This window comes from Apostichopus japonicus, chromosome 16 (genome assembly GCF_037975245.1).
Source record: "Apostichopus japonicus isolate 1M-3 chromosome 16, ASM3797524v1, whole genome shotgun sequence".
Taxonomy (NCBI): Eukaryota; Metazoa; Echinodermata; class Holothuroidea; order Aspidochirotida; family Stichopodidae; genus Apostichopus; species Apostichopus japonicus.
The window spans coordinates 13,288,030-13,309,909 of record NC_092576.1 but is presented as its reverse complement, the minus strand read 5'-3'; the positions used below and the strand labels follow the sequence as shown (position 1 = coordinate 13,309,909).

At 36.8% G+C, this 21,880-nt stretch overlaps 2 protein-coding genes across 2 annotated transcripts in view; one reads left to right on the top strand and one right to left on the bottom strand.

The window, feature by feature from the left end:
- Positions 1 to 257: 257 nt before the first annotated feature.
- Positions 258 to 10,866, bottom strand: LOC139981957 (phospholipid scramblase 1-like). The gene is made up of 6 exons (XM_071994405.1): positions 10,705 to 10,866; positions 7,234 to 7,427; positions 5,131 to 5,274; positions 4,005 to 4,240; positions 2,363 to 2,483; positions 258 to 1,797 (listed from the first exon to the last, which is right to left on the bottom strand). The coding sequence occupies exons 2-6, from the start codon at positions 7,351 to 7,353 to the stop codon at positions 1,591 to 1,593; spliced, it is 828 nt and encodes a 275-aa protein (XP_071850506.1). The 5' UTR covers positions 7,354 to 7,427; positions 10,705 to 10,866; the 3' UTR covers positions 258 to 1,590.
- Positions 10,867 to 20,028: 9,162 nt separating this feature from the next.
- LOC139981954 (uncharacterized) overlaps positions 20,029 to 21,880 on the top strand; it is a 46,617-nt gene continuing 44,765 nt past the window's right edge. The window contains exon 1 of the mRNA XM_071994392.1: positions 20,029 to 20,095. Within this exon, the coding sequence (XP_071850493.1) occupies positions 20,041 to 20,095 (55 nt within the window). The 5' untranslated portion in view covers positions 20,029 to 20,040. The remainder of the gene's footprint in view (positions 20,096 to 21,880) is intronic.

Sequence of the window (21,880 nt, the reverse complement as noted above, 5' to 3'; positions counted from 1 at the left end):
TTTATTCTTCAACATTGTTTCCAAAGTTTGCAAAATATAGCAGCTTACATTTTACGAAAATTTCTCAATTTAACCATGCACCCCTTCCCTCGACGACATCTCTCCCCCTCCCATAGTGCAAACATGGTGATTACAAGAAGCCCTGCTGGATAACTTAGTTTAATGTCAATTATACCGTTAGCCTCGAAACCTATATCTCCCCGTATCCCCTCGGAACGTAAATCGCAAGACTCAAAGAAAAGCACGTGAAAGGTAAATTAATTTCCACGATTTCTGTGAAATGCATTACAAAACTTTTCAATGAAAAACATGGCGTGGTATTGTAGTTTCAGCAAAATGTATAGAAAGAAACAAAAATAGAGTTAGGCTTATAAACAGGAAGTTATAAAAGAATAGAATAAAGCAATATGAAATAAATTGCCCTATATACCGGAGGTGTGACGTCATCATCGACCTTGCACTCACATACGTAAGATACTTAGGTTATAATACGTTAATGTATGTATCCTTCATGGTAAAAGAGACATGTTTTGGTGTAAAAGAGTCTCCGTAAGCAACTGTTGAGTTTTGAATATTTTTTTTCAAAACTTAAGCTACTAACGTTCAGTAGCTCTTTAAACATATAACAATAAATGTCACCTTAAACATTAGCTTCTCTGACTCTATAGACTTTAAAAATATTAAAATATGTATATATACATATCTAATTAACTCACGTATATTATGTGAGAATGAAGCTATTGAGTACAATGAACTTGAAAGTCGTATGCATTTGTTAGATGTATGCATCGATTTACGGTGAAGGGGGGGGGGGGGGCATTGACTTAAGTCGTGGCGCTGTCTCAGACCTGGCAACACCACTCCCTGGTAAATTCATCAGAGAACCCTTACGGTCAATCTGCTGTCCCCGTGTAAGGGTTTCAGTCGCCAACACTACACCGGGGTTCTAAAGCAAGGCAGGGGTCCAGTTTCCTCGCGCCCAACCACCCCCCCCCCCCCTTCATCTTTCCGTCACCAGAGCTTACGCCATCCTCCAAGCTAGTGAAGTCAAACGGGTTCTTAAACGGGAAACGTAGCTAAATTCATTGACATTATGTTCATATAACATTAACAATGATGATATTTGAAATATGCAAATATAATTAATACGACTTTATAAATACGGTGAAAATGCAATGTTGATCTTTACATATATGCATAAATAAACAGAACATAACATAAAAGTGGAAATTGCATAACATAGACAGGTTACATAAAATTATCTGGATATTCGTGTATAATTACAATATGTAGGCTTACATTGTTGGTGACATGACACTCTTTAAAAAATGCATACGGAACCTAGATTTATGTTGCGGGAAATGTTGGTTCATTCATATGTAGGAATCTAAAAAGCTGGTATGACATATAGATTTACTTTTAACGATACGGGAGGGTTTCAATCTGAAGTGGGACAAATAATGGAGGGGGCAGTAGGTCATGTGATTCGATTTGAAAAGGGGAGGTGTGTGGTGACAGGGGTGTAAATCAGAAAGTTTACCTCAATACAAATAGATCCTGAGTGCTTTGGGACTTTGTTTAAAACATTCTTCAGTTATGATTATTGTTCTGATTTTCTTCGAAGAACATAAAATCAATTAGAAAGAGCGCCCCTATCAATATCGCCTTCGTTTTCACTTCTAAGTTCATCGGGAATTGGATACCAAAGTTGTCGGCGTTAGTGTACGATTCCTTCAGGTATCCTGACCATTGCTTGCTGATTTTACCGACCTGTTCGGTTTCATCTGAGGAGAGTACCTTTGGAGAGAGAGAGAGACAGAGAGAGAAAGAAAGAAATATAAAGAGAGAGAGGGGAAGGGGTAATTTACTTTCAAAATGAGGGTATAGTTGTACATTAATAGAGGGAGAAGACGTGGATTGAAGTTGCGGCGAAAGGTGGGTGAGGGAGGGTGTGGGACAGGGGATACGGGGAAGGGGATTAACATTTGTATGCAATGAGATAAGTAATGTCAATTACTCTGCTCACACACTGATTACATGATTTATATACAATTCATTACAAATTTTGCACATGGAAAAATGAAGTTGAATGTCATTCAAGGGTGCTCCGCTGTTGAAATGAAGTGCAAAAAAAAAAAAAAAAAAAAAAAAAAAAGTACGGTAAGGAATTAGAATTTCATAAAATGGATCATGAATAAACAATAACATGGAATTTATCATACTACACTATAGGACATGACATCATTAAACCTTAAAGAAGCAGTCCAGAGATCCCGCATATTATAAAAATGCGTTATAGGTGTAGAACCAGTTTGAAGTCCATCCATCCCCACATTGGTAGTTCTGGGGGAGAAATACTTACTTGGAATTCCACGTCATCGGTGCAACAAACTGTCTGGCAGGTACAGTATGGTCCTCTTATTTTAAGCAAAGTTTCACGATTTTCGTCCAGAATCGCATAATGAGGCTTGCAGAAGCTTTTCCTGCAGAACGAAAAAAAAACAAGCAAAATTTAGGACTGAATCAAATTAATGATATATTTTCATTGAGTCTTGTGTTATCCAATTTCCAACAGCCTAAAGGCTATTTTATGAAATGAGTAAACAGGATAGTTATCAGTAATGCGACAATAACTGCAAAATAGGGAAATACTTTGCAAATAATTAACAATTTGTATCATATTTTAGACCCTGAAATAGTACTTGACATGCCAGACAACTGTACGGAATTGATATCCGATCAAAATTTCCTTTTATTTTTCTAAACATTTCATGAGATGAATCTGGTCTAAATCCCCACAAATTTTTGGTATTTTCTAGAAATAGGCAGATTTTTCATCAAACAGCGATGTTCGCATCACTCATCGAAGGTGTAGTTCCTTGTATTGTTTACAATGTCTGTCTGTCTGTGTGTGAATGGGTCCGTATGTACATGGCAACTACTGCTTTATATGAGCCAGCTTCTCTGTTGACGTCGTATTCTGGAGCCAGTTGTTAAAGGCAATGAAGACTCGCCCCAAACCGCGTGCCGCGCTCTGAAAAATTTAACTTTCCGTTGCTTGCTAGTGAAGTTTTGCTCTTGTCGCTACAAAATGCAGACAGTAATGAAATGTGATACCTTGTTATCTTTAGCTGGACCTGAGATGTCCATCGCTGTATCGTTTGTATACTGTGCTGTGGGTATTGACCGCAGCTGTATGTACAGACTGTACACTAGTGTCTAATTACCGACGGTAGCAAGTTGTGTTTGTATTTTCTTCTGGGATCGATGGTGGTGTCTAACACTTCTGTTACACCTCATTCGAAATTAGGTCAGTTTACCGGCATTAGACGTTTTTTTTTTTACGCGAGTCTTCACACCCTTTAAATACGCCTCACACACGAAAACGCTATCCCTGCCTGTTCGCTCCCTATTGATTTCACAGACCGAACCTTCAGCAGTTCTTGTACATTGGGAAAGAAAGTCCGAACGGGAAGCTAAAAGGCTTTAAAGTATTTACAGCTCTAAACAACCAGAGAGATAAAGCCTATGGCATATTTACAATGTAAGTTCGGTCAAATCGGCCGAATTTTTTTCTCATTACTTTTCAACTTTTATTTTTATAATTTACAAAATTGTCCCTTTACAACAGGTTGCCCCCCCCCCAAAAAAAAATGAGTGGGGAGATAGGGTGGGGGGTGGTGGTAACTTAGTCATCCATCTGTATCCGCCCTTATTTCTACCCTAAAAATGACATTACGTAATTGATTGCGTATCCGTGTTCGATAAACATGCATTGGTGTATATGTATATATATATATATATATATATATATATATATATATATATATATATATATATATAGCCTTATATATTTTCTATGGGTATACAATAGTACAACAGTACAGTGATAAATCCCCCTGTAAACAAATTTTCTGAGAACAGCCTTGTCTTCGATAGAATATCTTAAATGTGGCACTGTTCTTAAAACGTGATATCATCCTTTCTGAGTATAACATATATACCTTTGAAGAACATAGCCGATAGGGTTGCCCGGCGGGGCCTCTACAGTGACTTTATGGGCGTATTCTTCGCCATCACCGCATTCAGCACAACATGAGCCACCCGCACAGCAATTGAATTCTCTGGAGACCTTCATGACTTCTTGATTCATATTATCCACAATGTGCATCTCGAAGCCTCTGTTAGGACCACAACATTGACGCATGCATTCTTCTGACTCCTCGAAAGCGAAAAAAATCTAAATTAAATTAAGAAAAAAAAAAGATAAATATAAAAAGATATTTATATATATATATATATATATATATATATATATATATATATATATATATATATATATATATATATATATCCTTACCGGTTTCGAACCTCTGGACATACAATCAGCGTCCATAGCCTAGTGGTTAGGGTGTCCGCGTACAGAGCGGGAGGCCCGGGTTCGAATCCCGGTGGAGGCTGGAAGTTTTTTCACTGTTCTTGATTTTCCAACTCATTACGATTTTCATTATAAATGAAAATCGTAACGAGTCGGAAAATCAAGAACAGTGAAAAAACTTCAAAAGTGAGGTTATCGTATATTTTTGATATTGATTTTGCCAAAGTTACTGGGATAAACATACAAATCATACGCTGCTCTTTGAAGTTGTCAACAACCTCTTTAGTCACCTATGAAACTACATTGTTACGCAGTTCGTTAATTTGTACAGTGGTCTATATTTATCATATTTTCTCGAGACAGGTAGTTCCATTCCTGCTTTTTTTAAATCCAAGACACACAAATAATCTTATTTGGTAACATAATCTTATACAAAGATGTTGTCCAGTTGATTTGTGGATAAATACACGTGAAATACACGTGAAATAGTGGTTCCTGAGGAATATTAGCCAATAAGATAGATATAAAAAGATATATCTATATATATATATATATATATATACAAACATACAGGTCTACACAAAGTTGTGCTAATAACGACCTTTCGTTAGATTGTGTAGAGTTGTAGACTGGGGTGTGGGCGGGGAGGGTACTGTGTAGAGTAGGGTGTACGGGGTATGCACCCCACATACCCCTGCACCTGTATTATATACCTCCTAAGATGAAGTATATACTGTACAACGTATACGTACCTGTTGACCGAGAATATTTTTCATTTGATATTTGTTTGGCGTTTCCCAGTTGGTGAAAACCTCCAGTAATTCAACTTGTTGATGGACGAGGATTTGATCAAGTTGACTGAGATACTCCAGTCCTGGTGGACAACCCATGGTTGCCTAGGAAGCGACAACGAAGTAATAACAATATCAGTAGTGGCTTTGGGGGGAGGGGGAATAGCTAAAATAGTTAAATAACAAATAAAAACGCAGTCTTAAATAAAAATGGGTAATTCCCCCTTTTATAACCTCTTTCAATTCTTAACAGGAACGAGGAAGTTGAATCTCAACTTCGCCGAATTTGTTTGCAAAGAAAACATATAACACTCCATTAAAATTGATGGGAAAGAGAGAGAGGGGGGGGGTCTGGGGGTTGGTCTGGTGGTTAGCCTCCGCAAGACAAGTAACATTTTAGACGTGAAATGGTGCATTGTGGATTATATTCATTTTTAGACTGCAAATTAGGTCTACACGCAAGGACTTTGGGAAATAACAATTTGTAAGTTTTTAATATATATTTAAGGGGAGTGGAGAGGTGGGGGAATGGTGCAACCTACCCACCACTAGTCAGATCCACAGAAGAGATTGAGTGAATCAATATTATCATAATGAAAGTCGAAAGCGACTTAGACAAGTTTTTAAACTCTTCATTACAACCAATTGGTCTTTTTGCTTCTCTGATATCACACCTGTTTGCTTCAAGTTTACACAGTGGGTTTGGAATGTGTCCGAACGATGTTTTCTTTTTCTTCTCAAAACCCACATGTAGGAATTGAATGGAAACATTCACCAGTATGCTTAGAATATGTTGAGAGCTTTGTGGTCAAGTGGTAAAGGCAGTGGACTTGTGATATAAGGTTTGCAGGTTCGAGTCCTGGCCAGAACATTACGTTGTGTCCTTGGGCAAGGCAAGGCACTTTATCTCAATTGCCTCTCTTCACAGTGTATACATGGGGACCTGTCAGATTAACTGTTCATTGGGCGCTGTTTAGCTGATTAAGGCAGTGGACTTGTGATCTAAGGTTTGCAGGTTCGAGCCCTGACCAGATATACGTTGAATCCTTGGGCAAGGCACTTTATCTCCACTGCCTCTCTTCACCCAGGTGTACACATGGGGACCTTTGAGATAACTGTTAGTTATCTCCCCCCCCCCCCCCACACACACAAACAGGTTTGCAATTATATGTAAATAGTCGCTTATGATTGGTCGAAAGAGTTAGATCATCACCATAGAAACCTTCACTTTGTCTGCATCCATTCGTTGCAACGAAGATATACCCGTTCAACATTACACGAAGCTTTTCGTATCTTTGAATTGGTTAGGACATATTTAGCACACTAGTTTGTTATGATTGTGTGATCAACTATCGATGCTTGATCGAAGTTTTCTGTGAAGGCATTAATCGATAACATGGCACAGTGAAAGTTTCTTACAGGGGTGCATCACACATGCGCTGTAGGCCTATGTGTGTTAATGCTGTGTACACATTGCAGTGACGGAAATGTATCATACTGCAGACTGAACTGTTTTGCGTATATTCATTCAAGACGCGTGAACGCGCGTCGTGAAGTTAATTTTAGTGTACCTATCCCACGAAACGAATTCCTATTTCAATAGAACGGCTCACGAATCTTAGATAACGTAAACACCAACCCAATGGAAATAGCTTATGTATCATAAGTAATGTCAACATATGATCCAAGCATTAAAAGTTCAAAGTTAAGGCGATTGAAGGGAAACCCCATAACTATAGACTTAATTAAGTGTCAGTGTGTTATTCAGTTTTATGTCTTCGAACTTCCAATTGCCAAGCGATGGTCAGTATTGGTGCTGACGTAACGAGCAATCTGATTGGCTGAACAATCTGTAATTGAATTGAACCCGATAGGGAATCAACAAATTTCGCCCGCGGTAGTGCCTCGGGTGGGATTGGTTGAATTATGCACACTTTTTCTGTGGGTGTGACAACTTACCAATGGCCAGGGGTTCATGACTTATTCTCAGCCATCGATCGGAATGATATTATAGAACTAAACGCAAGTGCGGAATTATTTTTTTGGGAATCATAAATTACTTACGGAAGGTTTTTCCATCCAAGATAACACCGCACCAGGGACATGAAGGGTCGGTGGGGCCATACCAGGGGGTGACGTCACCGCTGTTATACCTGTCATACCAAACTGTGGAGTATTCGCCATGGTCGGGATATATATATAAAGCTCACGTTGAAAAAGGCAATTCAAACAGGATAGATAAGTTCAACAGTCGTAGCCTGGGTGTTAAGTAAAGGAAGAAGAAGACGAGAAAGAAAAAACAAAAAAAGGAAGGTGAAACGGATAAGAGCGTGAACCTGCACACCCTCAATCGAAACAAAATACTTCCTTCCTTATTTCGCTCTTATTGTAAAATATACCAGACGTGTATGCCGGTGTGTACGAGTGTGTATGTTTATTTTTTTTTTTGCTCTTCCAAAGTCACTTGTCATAAATGTATCAAAAACACTTTAGACTATATACGTTATGCCAATGAAAACAAATAATTGCATATTATTCCGGTAAACAGTCCGATTTCATTTTCAGGAACTTTACTATCTAGCACAAAGGCATTGCAACAGTTCTCAGCTGGAATTACTGTAGGTGGGCTAACCAGTAGTGTAACATATAGTTGACTGAACACAATCACATTGTTCTACTAAGACTTAGGACGGTAACGACAATATTCTTGCTTAGGCCTACTACACTGGGCGATTTTTTTTCTACACTGTACTATATGTTCGCTGCAGAGCACCCGTTAGTGTCCGTATAAACAGTATGAATATCATGTTTCTATCAGATAACATTTAGGAACTGCATGTACTGTCAATACGAATGCTTTGAGGCATGTCGTGGGGCGGACAGTTTAGAGAGATATTTAGCGTTAGGAATTTGTCCCAACTACACTGTTAAATATCTGTCAGCTTACAGACTTTTTTAACATAAGTTTCCTCTTCAGAACAGTTGCAAAACCTGTATCTCTTATTGTCCCTATACAGACTTTTGTAACTGGTTTGTATAATTGCCTTGGCCTGAAGTTTGTGATATCAAGTCACAAGTATTTTCTCAAATGTTGAAAAGTAGAATTATTGTTTCAGTGTTGAAGATTATAAGTTCTCTGCTTGTTGCTTTAAAATTGAGGTTCGTGTTTCTAGTATCTATTTAAGAAGCTTTTAGTTTTAGACAAATGATTAAAAAGTGATAGGTTAAAGCACCTTTGTATGTTCATGTTTTTGGGGAAGACCTGCACTCCAAGATGAATGAAGAAGTTGTGTAAATAAAGGGTGAAAATAAACATGAACATTTTCAACGTACTTCTACAGTGTATTTTTGTCGTATTCCCTAAGTATGCACTTTCTTTTTGTAGAAACCTTGCCGTAAACTATAAGACAGATAAAACCCATCAATTTATTTTAATGGTCAATATCAAATTTCCACACTTTTGTTTCATTTTTTACGCAGATGATAAATCATTAAGAATTCACATAAAAACTTGTTCAAGGACATATTTTGGTAGTAAAGAACGTTAAAAGTGTCTGTAAAAAAAAAGCCATAAATTTGAATTTATCAGAAGAAATAAGTAAATTGACTGAACGATTAACATCAAAATCTTGTAAAAAACAGAATTTCCAAGTAAAACGCGTTAATGCTGTCTGTAAAAATGCAGACATAAATTTTAATTTTAACGATTTTAACGCTTTTGTAAACTCACTGAACAATTAACATCGAAACCTTGTAAAACGACAGAATTGGGGAGTAAAACGCGATAAACGTGTCTGTAAACAAACAGGCATACATTGTAATTTTATCAGAAGAATTCAGTCAAGTATACATGAGAAAACTGCTAAAAGAAAACAGATTTTTTTTATGTTAATCTATTTAACAGAATGTTCTTGTAAAACGTTTAACTGGAAAAATATGCAAAAAGAAAACATTATTTTCCAGTTAATTCCTTTTTACAGATTGTCTGTAAAAATAGCAGGAATCGATTGGATTTTTTTTTCCAATCGTTTCTGTTAATTTACAGATTTTTTTTTTTTACAGTGTAGCTGACTATACACATCATGGCAGTAAGAACACGAAACTGATGTAGCTAACTATACTCTACGGGGAAACTCACGCTCGTAAAAAAATAAGTAACCGTATGGTGACAGCCATGTATGCGCATGCGCTGTTATATATACTGTATCTAATTAGTAACGACTTTCCCAGTAAACGGAAAACAATGGTATGCATGGGTCACCGTAATGTTTAAATGTCTGCTGTATAGACCCCAACTATAGCGCGCTATCGTGGAAAGTTTCTTGAGATTACGTAATCGACCACCCTTTTTCGTAAAATGACATCTTTTTTACCTATTTTCTCTTGTACGAGGGTCTCTGTGTGAACGCGGTTTGATTATTAACTACACTGTAGACATGAATATATTTCCACACAGTGTCTACACAAAGAGCCTGAAGGTGTTAAGAAGCTATGCAGGCTAATTGTATCGATCTACGACCGCGGCAGGTCGATTACGTAATCACAAAACTTTCATACCTAATTAGCGTGCTATAATTGGAGCCAATACAGCAGATCTTTAAGGCTGTGTGTATGGAGTTTTCCAAGTATCCGTTCGCAGTTACAGGACATCCTTAATCACTAGACGCAAGACACAAGAAACCCTTATCAATCCAATGGTAGGAGTCACTTTCTGTAATATACCAATGAGTATATATAGACAGGTTACGCAACTTGTTCGCCTAATACATTGTTCCCAGCCTTTGAGTATAGTGAAAAGGCACACCACACTCATCATGTTGGCTTTGTAAATCGGCTATTGAGCAAATTCTCGATGAGTGACGTCATAGCCTATAGACGATAGGCCTGCCTGTGTACAGTTTATTTGTTCAACCCAATTGGCAGACTGTTCAACCATGGAACTAGTAGCTCACTGATTCAACCAACTGTAATTTAGTTATATACACTTTTATCTATATATCGCCCTAGCATTGTATCAATGACACAAAAAGAGAATATGTAAATACACTGTATTACAGTAACAATTATAATATATAAAAATATACGTATATGTATATATATAATTAAATATATTATATATATATATATATATATATAAATATATATGTATATGTATATATATATATATATATATATATATATATATATATATATATATATATATAGTATACCTATATATACGATAACTTAAAGCATGTAGTAAGATACAGTATAGGTATACTAAATTATATTTTGCTCTACTCTATGTATTGAGCACATTTGCGGAAGTGAACATCTGAATATATATATATATATATATATATATATATATATATATATAGATATATATATATATATATATATATATAGATATATATAGATATATATATATATATATATATATATAAGCCTATTTTATTTCTTCCGAACTTACGTCATAAGAGTTTGGCGACTCTACTGTTCATCACCTTTAAATGTATAAATATAAAGAACCTATACTATTTCTTCTGAACTTACCTTAGGCCTACGTAGGAAGAGTTTGGTGTTCTCTACGCGTTTCCCACTATAGTTGTCGAAGTTTCTGATGTTAGCAAAGTCGGTCACTCTCTCTTAGTTATATCATGGAACTACAAATCCTGTTTATCGGTTCGTGAATAGAGCTCTAATGCATCATCGACCAAACTGGATCTTTCTATTCAAGCATGACGTAGAGCAGACAAAAGGTTTTTTTTTTTAGGGTTCCCAGCCTCAATGTTACATTCCACTATTAAGAGAGGCGTGTTTTTTTAATATTTGTTGTCGTACCATTAACACAGTAATATATATCATAATACAATACCAACCATGGTTTAAATAAATGAAAAAAAACCGACTGAAATCCCCAACTTATGCCAACGTATTAACCAAGGTTATACTTGATGACAACCTATTATCAAATGGTATAGTCCAAATCAAAACACACAGCCATCTATTGGTTTGTGTTTACGACCCGATCGATACTTAAACTGTATTTGCTTCGCACGGGAAATGGTACTTGAAACCATAAAATTGTAAGGCTTCAAGTTGCTGAAAGTGTACAGGGCCACTATAGTACTGGCGACATGTGTAGGCCATGCAGTACAACACGAAGAATAAAATGCAATGCGGCATCTTAAAAGAGGCCTTTAAAAAACGAAAGAAAAAACGGTACTTTTGTTATTTGGTATTCATCATCCGTGTTGCGTTACAATGGACTGTTGTACACCCCGGCAGGGCTCATAATGTAAGAATGCTGAGGTTAAATGCAATCACGTTGTCGTGTATAGTGATTACCCAAATTGTATCTACGGAATGCCATATGTATCAAAAATGTCTAATATAAGCATGTCCAAAATAATATTAATTTAATATTTTGGACATGCTCATATAGTCTTTCGACATGTTTATATAAATTTGGACATGCCTATATTTTTTTGGATATTTTGCAACAGATGGCGTGAATTCAAATGCCAAAATGTTCATTATAAAGATGAAGTTAGCAGTTACATTCGACATGTTCATATAATTTTTCGACACTCTCACATTATTTTGGGCTTGCTCATATTATTTTTGGACATACTTTTATTAGTTTCGATATGTTTACATAAATTTGGACATGCTTATATTTTTTTGGACATTTTTGATACATATGGCATTCCGTATGTATCACTGGCGTGCGCAAGGGGTGTGGTTTGGTGGGGAGGGGACTGTGTGCGAAATCTCCCATCTTCATTCGGGGGGGGGAATGATTAAGTCGGGGGATTTTTGCATTCAGCGGTAGAAGAATTTGATCACAAAATTTACCACCACTCGGTCTCTGTTTCCGTCCTCACACAAAGTATTCATTAGCACAACATTGCGATTGGAGCTGCTAATATAGACCCTTATTTATAGTCAGGATTTTGTTATTTGCCCCCCCCCCCCTCCTTCCCCATCTTTGAAATCCAAAGCACTCCACTGATGTTAACGCATAAACAGTATCTCCCTCGAGAAATTTAATCGCTCAATACATTCGTGGAACCAGTTACCAATTTAAACCTCATCGAAAAGGGACCTCCGGAAGTCATAGGCCTACTACAGTTTACCCTTGATTTGAAACATGGATGTGTTGCACCCTGTTTCTACTACGCACTGGCTGTCGATTGACTACGTATCCATATACCGTGGATAGCTGTACACAAGACTTGTCGCGACCATCGTTGCCTACCTTATTTGGTGTTTATGAACGTCTAATGTTACCCTCTGTCCGATTAGAGTACTTGAGCAGCATTGATCACGCGGGCCATGTACACTGGGTATAGAGTATAGGCCTTTAAAACTGGGTTATATACCCGGTAGGATGTTTTAAACAACTTAACTTATAAAATATGTATTACATCTCGATATAAAAGGATCATGTCACATTCGTCGCCGGTTGTTTTATTTTGGACTATACCATTCGAAAATAGGTTGGCGTTGAATTTAACAATAGCAAAAGGTTGGCGTAGGTTAGGAATTGATATTAATATCAATATTATTAATTTACTAAGGTAACGTAGGCTCGTAATGTGAAGTATCCTTTCCAAAATACTTCGAGAACGACAATACAACGACTGTGTTAGATTGTACACAATTACATTAGACCCCTACCTAATAGTGGAATATTCCGACAAGCGATGAGTGGGACGGCATTTTCCGAAAACACTGTTACCAGTTCAGGTTGTATTTGTATTTGTACCATATAAAACATCTGTGGCTCATCAATAAAATTGGTTGGTTAGTCTAACACCGTAATGTCATGCATTAGGTTAGTTCAATATAAAGCTCCAAGGGTAAACATATATGTTTTATAGCCTGAAATAATGCACTGTTTACAACGTATTACAAATGTGTGAAGACAAATGGTACTGAAGTTAAACGAAGACGTGTTTTTTTTTTGTGTACGTTGTTACGATTTATATAAAGCCATGGATTACGATTAATATTTAGGCCCTTGCATACACCGATGAGCTTACGTTACCATCAATTTACTTATTATATAACAGTCCAGAGACGTAGCATACTTTTACTATATTCTATAGCCCCCCTCCCCCCACACCTTCAACACACATACACAAATGTACAGTATTTACTGATACAGTAATTAGCACCCCCATGCATAGACATATACCTACTGATACAGCACGTTAATTAATGCATAGGGATGGTGCCACTGAGGGGTAGGCATATACACAGTTTTTCTAGTCTCGCATACGGCGGTGGTCGTTGGAGGGTGTTACACTCCTGGGGTGGGCAGAGTTTCCGACCTACAATGTTATATATTCGATTGAAGAGCCAATTCAATGATTCAAAATTTCCAAGTGGCCTTAGACAGTAGTCCTACGTGACGTTACTGGTTTCATCGCATTTTTGTTTTGTTGGGCCCGAAAGCAGAATAAAGAAACTGCGCATCTGGATATCTAGATGGATATCCCGTTTGGTTTATTGACTGCACAATTAATATCAATACCATGCTTAGGCAGATGGGTGTATATTTGTCACTGCCTCACCCCCCCATCCCGCCCTGTGCCCCGGGCCCTGTGAGGCCCCACCGACATAGGTTTGCCACCGATTATGATGAATATTGCCCATATACCAACTTAACAGCAAGATATTTTCGAAAACTGCTGGTAACACATCGGAAATGTAATAAAGTGAATCTAAATAACGGACTGTTCTGATCTATTCTACTGTTAATAACGACGTGTGGCACACTGATTAAAAACTATTCCCGGGGAAAAGACTCACCCAAAACTGCGGTCCACAGTAGAGTCGGTGCCGTAAACAATCTAGCTCCATCTTCTACCTCCACGTTGCCCGGTTTTTAATCATTCGCTTATCAGAGACGAACTCTTTTCAGTTTAGGCCGTTCGTACCCCTCCCCCGTCCCACCTCCCCTAAGCCGCGCTCCCTTCGACACCATAAAATGGTTTCCACGGCCAAGGAGCCTACGCTCTGGGGCACTACTCTTTAAACAGTAGAACCAATACCAAACAGTGGCATATAGGTAAGCGCAGGCGCCGTTCGGTCCATCGCTCGATTATCATATTCGATTCCGTAACTAGCTGTGTAAACTGATAAAGGAGATATCAACAGCAAGACTGTCTTAACATATCTTTGGCCAGTGTCAGGACACTAGGTTTTTCCCCCTGGAAGTCCATTGCCAGGCAGAATATCCTTTCGGAGATAGCACACAAGGAATATATTGTTTGCTTGATACTGGGTGGTTTATCTACTGTGGCAGGTTGTATGCTGTGTTTTTGCTGTAGCCCTACAGCCATGTTCCTTGAAGCTTGACTTTGACTCTATATTTCTATCAACGCTGCCCAGAAATATCTCAAGTATGGACCAGGATAAGAACATGGGTGACCAAAAGGTGAAGCTTTATCCGCATTTGAAATACATGCTATCAGATTACATATCTAGATTGTGCCAGGAATACCTGTGCATCGATCAAAGCACCCCCTCCCATCCCCCCCCCCCGCCCCCAAGAAATGGACTATTGTACTTGAGCCATTTCTGAGAGGAAAAGCGCAAAATGCACTATATTTGCTCACAGAATTCCAAAGTATGATTTTTCATTGTGAGAGAAGCGATTTTGCATGCATACCAACTCACTCCTGTACCTGGCCAATTGGCTAAGGCGTCGGACTCGTGATCCAAGGATTGTTGGCTCGATTCCTGCCTAGTTCATTGCGTTGTGTCCTTGGGGCAAGATGCTTTATCTCACTTGCCTCTCTCCACCCAGGGGTTAAATGGGTACCTGTGAGGTAACGTGTCATTGGGCGCACTAAATAACTGCTGCCGACTGGAGGGATTGTCTCTGGGACAGGTTATCATTGACCAGGGGCAATATAACGTCTGTAAAGCTCTTTGAGACCTATCACTGGTATGTAGCGCTATATAAAAAGCAAATATTATTATTATATTATAACATCGACAGCAAGGAACACTTTAGTACAGAGAGCCTTGTGCTTGTAGCTTCTTTATGTCTTAAGTCTACACTGGTTCGCTACGTCTGGTACTTTCTAAGGTTCACACATATGTCACAATAATGTGAATAGCCTATATTTGTTAACCCTGAGAACAGTTTTACAAGTTCAACTCAAGGGACCTCTCCAAAATTTAAATTTGTGCAGGTCCTCGGCGACCAGAAGCTACCACATTCGACCCTCAGCGGTACGATGGAAAATATGTAGGCTATTATAACTTATGTCCTCATTGACAAATCCGCACTCGTTTCCTTCGTGCTTGCATGTTGCTAGGTTTATGTGCAACTTAACCCAACCATATGTTACCTAGTCGCGCTTTTACTGGTATTACATAATCTCATTTTATAGCAAAAGCGAAAATTCGTAGCTTCAACAACACACAGGATAGTTGCATGGTACTATCGTTTGGCTACTAAACAACTTAGCACTGCCGTACAATTGACGAACAACAGATAAACTTAGATGCTCGAAACCGCAATTTGCATACTTACATTGAAGATATATTTCCTTAACAAATTAGAAACTAAGCATATTTTCCAAAATACATATTTGAAATGCATATTTGACAGAGTGTGTCAAAACGTAAACTTAGCAGACACCACTTTTTGGAATTCATGGGATCTTTGAGTAAGTGTAGGGGCCAAACTAAGGAGCCCATTATTGTTTGTACTTTTTTGTGGTGGGGGTGTGTAAACGTGGGGTATATATATATATATATAAATAAATAAATAAATAAATAAATATATATATATATATATATATATATATATATATATATATATATATATATATAAAACTTCATAACAAAAAACAACCTTTTGAGGTCAAAAGTAAGTATGTAAGTAAGTCAGTCAGTCAGTCAGTCAGTCAGTCAGTAAGTCAAACTTTATTTCATCCCAAAAGGGAAATTACAAGCTCGCATATGTACATATAAGACAAATACAAGATCATAAAGGGTAAAAAGACAAAGAATGGCAAACATAAGAGTTCACAGAAATAAATTATAACAGTTTAAAGAAATGTCCCACCAGTTTAGATGGCAAGAACGGGAAGATAAAGCAAGCAACTATCGATTGAAACGACAATCAAGGTCATGCACATAGGAGTAAAAGATGTTTTTCATCAGTTGACTCGAAGGTTGTTTAAAATATACGAGGGTTTTGAGTTGTTTCTCATGATCATGCAGTTCTTTGAAAAAAATAACATCGCTCTCTTAAATATGCAAACGTGAACATCTGTCATCTCCGATAAAACCTTGTGGGTGGGGGCTAGAAGAAGAGTTCATATATTGTTTTATAGAGAACCCATCAAGAACTATTATCTGAGTTTCATTTATTTTTTATCATTGAAGTCACTTTTGGCGTGCATCGATAGAGCTTTCACTATTTATTTTGCTTTTTTCACCAGGGGTCCTTTGCAATACCCCGACCCTATACCTATTTGAATGAACAGTGTTTATAATGGTAATAGATCATGGATGTATCTACTACCTCTGTAATTGTCAGGTCGGTTACCCCTCTGTTAATGTTTTTTTTTTCCAGTGAAAACATCTTAAGTAAAAGCGCTCTTGCCCTGTAGACTCACCCATGGGCCCAAGTTTTAATTATTAAAATGTTATACTAGTATTAAAAATTGTGTTCTTTGAATCTTGTTTAATGGTTATGAGAGGAGTTTACAAATATTAATTACATTGAGAAAGAACTTGCTGTCATTTTGGTTCTGTAAATCCTTGTAACAGCAACATTATGACATGTTTTTTTTAGTAAAATAGAGCAGATGACAAGCTATACTAAGACCTCTTGTTAGCATTTGTTTCTTTAAGGAAACTTGATTTGTTAATATGATTTTGATTGAACCTCATAAATTGGGTTTTCTTTTCCCGTAAATACTTACACGAAATTGGCACATTAGGGGATGGCCTACTGTCCTCATTGTAACTTTTAAGAAGGTATGAGAAGAGGTTTATGATTAACAAAGCAGACATGCTTTTGGAGACAGTGGTCTGTGCCTCATCCTTGTAGATTTGAGAGGGATTTGAATGTGAAACTTTGGGCATTTTGCCATATATGCCAACGACAACTTTTGGAAATTTGTCGTATTGGACATATTGGAGTCGCCTTAATTTCTCGTATGTAGTAGGTATGAACTTGAAATTTGATGTCAGATAACTTCAGATAGGGGGACATGTATATTCGTAATTTATTAAAAGAGTTAAGGTCACTTAGGGCGACATCTATACGTCGCCCTATGTGCTTTCATGTGCATTTAATTAAATAAGTATTGAATTAAATTCCTTTGTATTTTTTTTTCATTATTGTGGTGAGTACTCACCTTTTTAAAAAAAAAAAAACTTGTGAAATGAGATCATAATTAGCTTTTCAATCATTCACAGATGACTAAATCCCTGGGGATTTTCTTCTGTTCAGTTCCAATGCATTGTTATCGATAAACCACGGGAATACGAAAACAAGTACTCACAATGCATAGAAATATCAGTCCTATTTATACTCACAATGCATAGAAATATCAGTCCTATTTATCTGATGACCTTATCAGTTAAATTATGGCCGACCTATATTTATTTGGGCACGGGGCTGGGTAAACAGTTTATATCAGCCGATTCTCAGTTAAATCTGGTAAAGGTGAGTACCCGTCCAGATAATAAAATGGAAAATGAAATACCATCCGATTCTCATGGCTTTATCAGTTAACCAGAATGCAAAATGCAATGAGGTTTCGATTACTTCAATGCACTAGACTTCTGCTCGTTAGTATTACCAGAACTAGCTGTTACAATAACTCTATAGCATGATAAACAATGCAGGTCAGTCTACTGTACGTGGCTATAAACACCTCCACCAAAAACAATAGGGGTATTGTTCTCAAGGTTATGAATCCACACACCAAGTATTAGACTGGTAACCAAAGTTATCGACGGAGAATTTGTGTGATATGGCCATGCTTCTTTGATAATTACGAATAAGTTACATTAGCAGCTATCGGTGTCACTTCAGCTACGAGTCCAAAGCATGATTGATATAACTTTAGTTGTCTACGATAGTAATATCGTATTATACAGCAGTATGGTGTACATTTCATAAACGAATGTCCATGCACACCACATTATGTCAAACAAGTAAAGAACAACGTTCGTTATGAAACCTTTGTAAGGTTGTTACCGTATTGTCTACGTCTTAACAGAATGAACGAGCCTTTTTTTTTTTGGGGGGGGGGGGGTATAAGTCGGAATGATAACGATAAATGTAAAGGAGGTATGCATTTATATTCGGTGGTATATCCCTCTCCAATAATTTTCTAAAATTAAAGTAAACCCTCTTTTCTGCTTTGTTCTTGTTGTTGTTGTTATATATATGTGTGTTTGAGTATTTGCTAGGAGATAAAAAAAGATGTAGCCGAAAGAGCTGCAGCTTTCATTCGTCCAACAACCCGTCGTCCAATCCCCCAAACAGCGTCCAACCCACCCACCCTATCACACCCATGTGCACCCTACTTAGACCTCAGCCGAGAAATTCAACGTTAATAACAATAACCTTTTGTGAAGTTAATCAAGTTTACCTTTACCTTTACTTACCTTAGAAAACTCTAACTATATAATCATCAAGGTTTCACAAAAGCTAGTGTGTTTACAATGCAGCTATTACCCGCCTTGTCAGACAAATAAGAAGAATTTCTGTCAAGGTTAAAACGATTGTGTTTGCGCAAATAGGCCTACACCCCAGCTCACACTTCGTAAGCCCCAACGCTTCATGATAATTGTATTCAATACTAATCACGTTCGCCCTACTTTTTAGCTTCTCGTAAACTGCGAATATATCATTTTCGTTCACTTGAACGTGGACAATAATGCAGCAATATAGTTAGTTGTAAACTGGCAAGTAGGCTCATTTTGATTAATAATAAGCTGATTTTTTTTTCTTGCAACTATACATCAAAATAAGACTATGAAAATGTTGCTGAAATGTCTGATTGCACAAGCATTACAGTATTCTACAAAACGAACAGTACAAACCATTGGACGTCCTACAAAAAATGTATCAATCTATAAAGCTTAAATAGTTTTTAAATTTTATTTTGGTTCCAAAATATGTACTTTATTATAGCCGAACTCCTCTGGCTACCGACCACCAATACCCTTGTGATTGTCATTTGAATTATTCAAAATGTACTTAAACGCAAAGGTGATTGTTATACTCTCAAAACCGCTTAAATCTGGAAAAAATAATAGGTCACTTGGATTAAAAAAAAAGCAGTGACCCATAAAATACCTATATTACACTGCCTAAGTCAAAGCGATCTTTTGCGCGATGAAAATCTAATTAGCACCTATCTTCCACTCGCACCTGGTGTTGAGTGAAAATCTTTCAAAATCCAATCAGCAATAACAATAAACTTGTATCAAAACTCCTTAAATTGTTGTATATTTTGCGAATTATGCATGCTGATGGCATGTAGGTTATACCTTATGAAATAATTTAGATATTTGGCCATCTAAAGTGTATATTCCGACAGCTATTCTTATAGCTGGTCTTGATGATTAAGCAATCAGGTGTGTCGAATTGGCTATATGCTCTTTGTTATTCTCTGTAGCTCATATAAAAGTAAAGAGCTAATTAATTGTGTAGGCTGTTGACCTTATTTAATTGTATGGCCGGACCACGCTTTGTTTCGTTAGCAATATAAAGAAGTCCATATAAGTATATTGAAAATGCATACAATTTGAGAGGTGTTCCTATATTGTTTTACATGTGTTTGTTCTAAAGGGTAGCTTTAAGTCATATACGTAGACTACACTGACATTGTAGGCATGATGGAACTATTTGTATCTTTGAAATACCTCTTATTTGTGGCTCATTTTATAGGTAAGTAAAGATTTACATCAATCTTGAAAAACTTCTTCCATATATGAGCTCATTAATTATTGTTGTGATCTTAAATTTTTGACTAATTCTGCGTCGGTGTATACCCCGTTCCTTCAACAATCAAATCGGTTAAATTATGCCCACCTTATATTATTGGTGCGCATCGGGCCGAACCAATAACATTTATTTTGTATTTTGCTTTTGACTCGGAATTTCAACATATTTGACAATTTCTGTTGGTAAAATTTGCGCTGTATAGAAGATCACTTCGTTTACGCGCTCACGCTCACACACAAAAATAAATAAATAAATAAATAAATAATAAACGGTGAAAACATTGGGAACCTAACCGTTTTTACCCGATTCTGTGTTAGTTTCTATTGTATTTCTACATTTTGAGTTAATGTTAAGTACAGTTTAGATGAAGTAAGAACCTTTGGGTGGGTAAAGAAACGTTGAGCAAATGTAGGTATCTTCGAAAAAGGAGTTTCACTTTTGTTGACGCAATAGGAATTCTCAACATTATATCAACATTTCGACAGTTATCGATATTTCTTGATTTATTTTCACACAAAACAGATAACTTCGAAATTTAATTTCTTCATTGTCTATATGCTCCAACTGTCAACATTTTTGTAAAACCCTCCATAATTATTATCTCGACATTTTAACCCCTTCTTCAAATTACGAAGTTTTAAATAAAACGTTTGACTTTTCTCTCAGGTTTTTGCCTATTTTTAGAATTGTAACTACTTTATCCCAACAATTCCATTATGACCTTTAATATTAAAATACGGACAATTTATCTCCTCATTTCTTGATATTGCACGTGGACGTTTTATCTCAAATTTTCGACTATGTCAAAAAGCGCCATTTAACTCCCGTATACAATAGTCGTACTATGCACGTGACGTACTTTCTTTCCTTCAAAGTGTTCGTTTTATCCCAACAGTTCCATTATGACCTTTAATATTAAAATACGGACAATTTACTCCTCATTTCTTGATATTGCACGTTGACTTTTTATCTCAAACTTTCGACTATTTAATGTCAAAAAGACCCATTCAAGTCCCTATACAAGAGTCGTACTATGCACGTGACGTACTTTCTTTCCTTCAAAGTGTTCGTTTTATCCCAACAGTTCCATTATGACCTTTAATATTAAAATACGGACAATTTACTCCTCATTTCTTGATATTGCACGTTGACGTTTTATCTCAAACTTTCGACTATTTGATGTCAAAAAGGGCTATTCAAGTCCCTATACAAGAGTCGTATTATGCACTTGACATTCTTTCCTTCAAAGTGTTCGCCTGCCTTACTGATAACACACCTGTCAGTGAATAGTTAATGTTCTCGTATATGTTATAGTTTCCTCATATATGTTCTCTGTCTGAATAAGGTATGGCTGTTATGGTTTTAGTCAATTCCTATGAAATCCTTCATTGCTAGCGTATGTAAGTTAAGCAGCACTTCCACTCAAGCCGAAAGGTGTGAGCTTATATTTGTTCTTAACGTGTAGCATATTATGCATTTATATGCCAGGGTGTTATAACACACCAACGCGTGTTATGTTTTGGGACCTTGCGAGAGCTAGATATGTTAAAGATACAATACAGTAAATCGTAGTGGTATTATATATATATATATATATATATATATATATATATATATATATATATTTTTTTTTTTTTTTTTTTTTTTTTTTCAACACAGACCGCAATAAAATGTGCCTCTAGCATAACACGTGTTATCATGTTATAACACAGATGCATATGAATGCGC

Bases quoted from the DNA above. Each gene is read 5' to 3' on its own strand.
- LOC139981957 (XM_071994405.1), bottom strand. From the start codon at position 7,353: ATGGCGAATACTCCACAGTTTGGTATGACAGGTATAACAGCGGTGACG. The intron at 2,484-4,004 runs GTATATATGTTA...TTCGTTCTGCAG, and splicing joins ATCGGCTATGTTCTTCAAAG to GAAAAGCTTCTGCAAGCCTC. The intron at 1,798-2,362 runs GTAAGTATTTCT...CTCTCTCCAAAG, and splicing joins CCGATGACGTGGAATTCCAA to GTACTCTCCTCAGATGAAAC.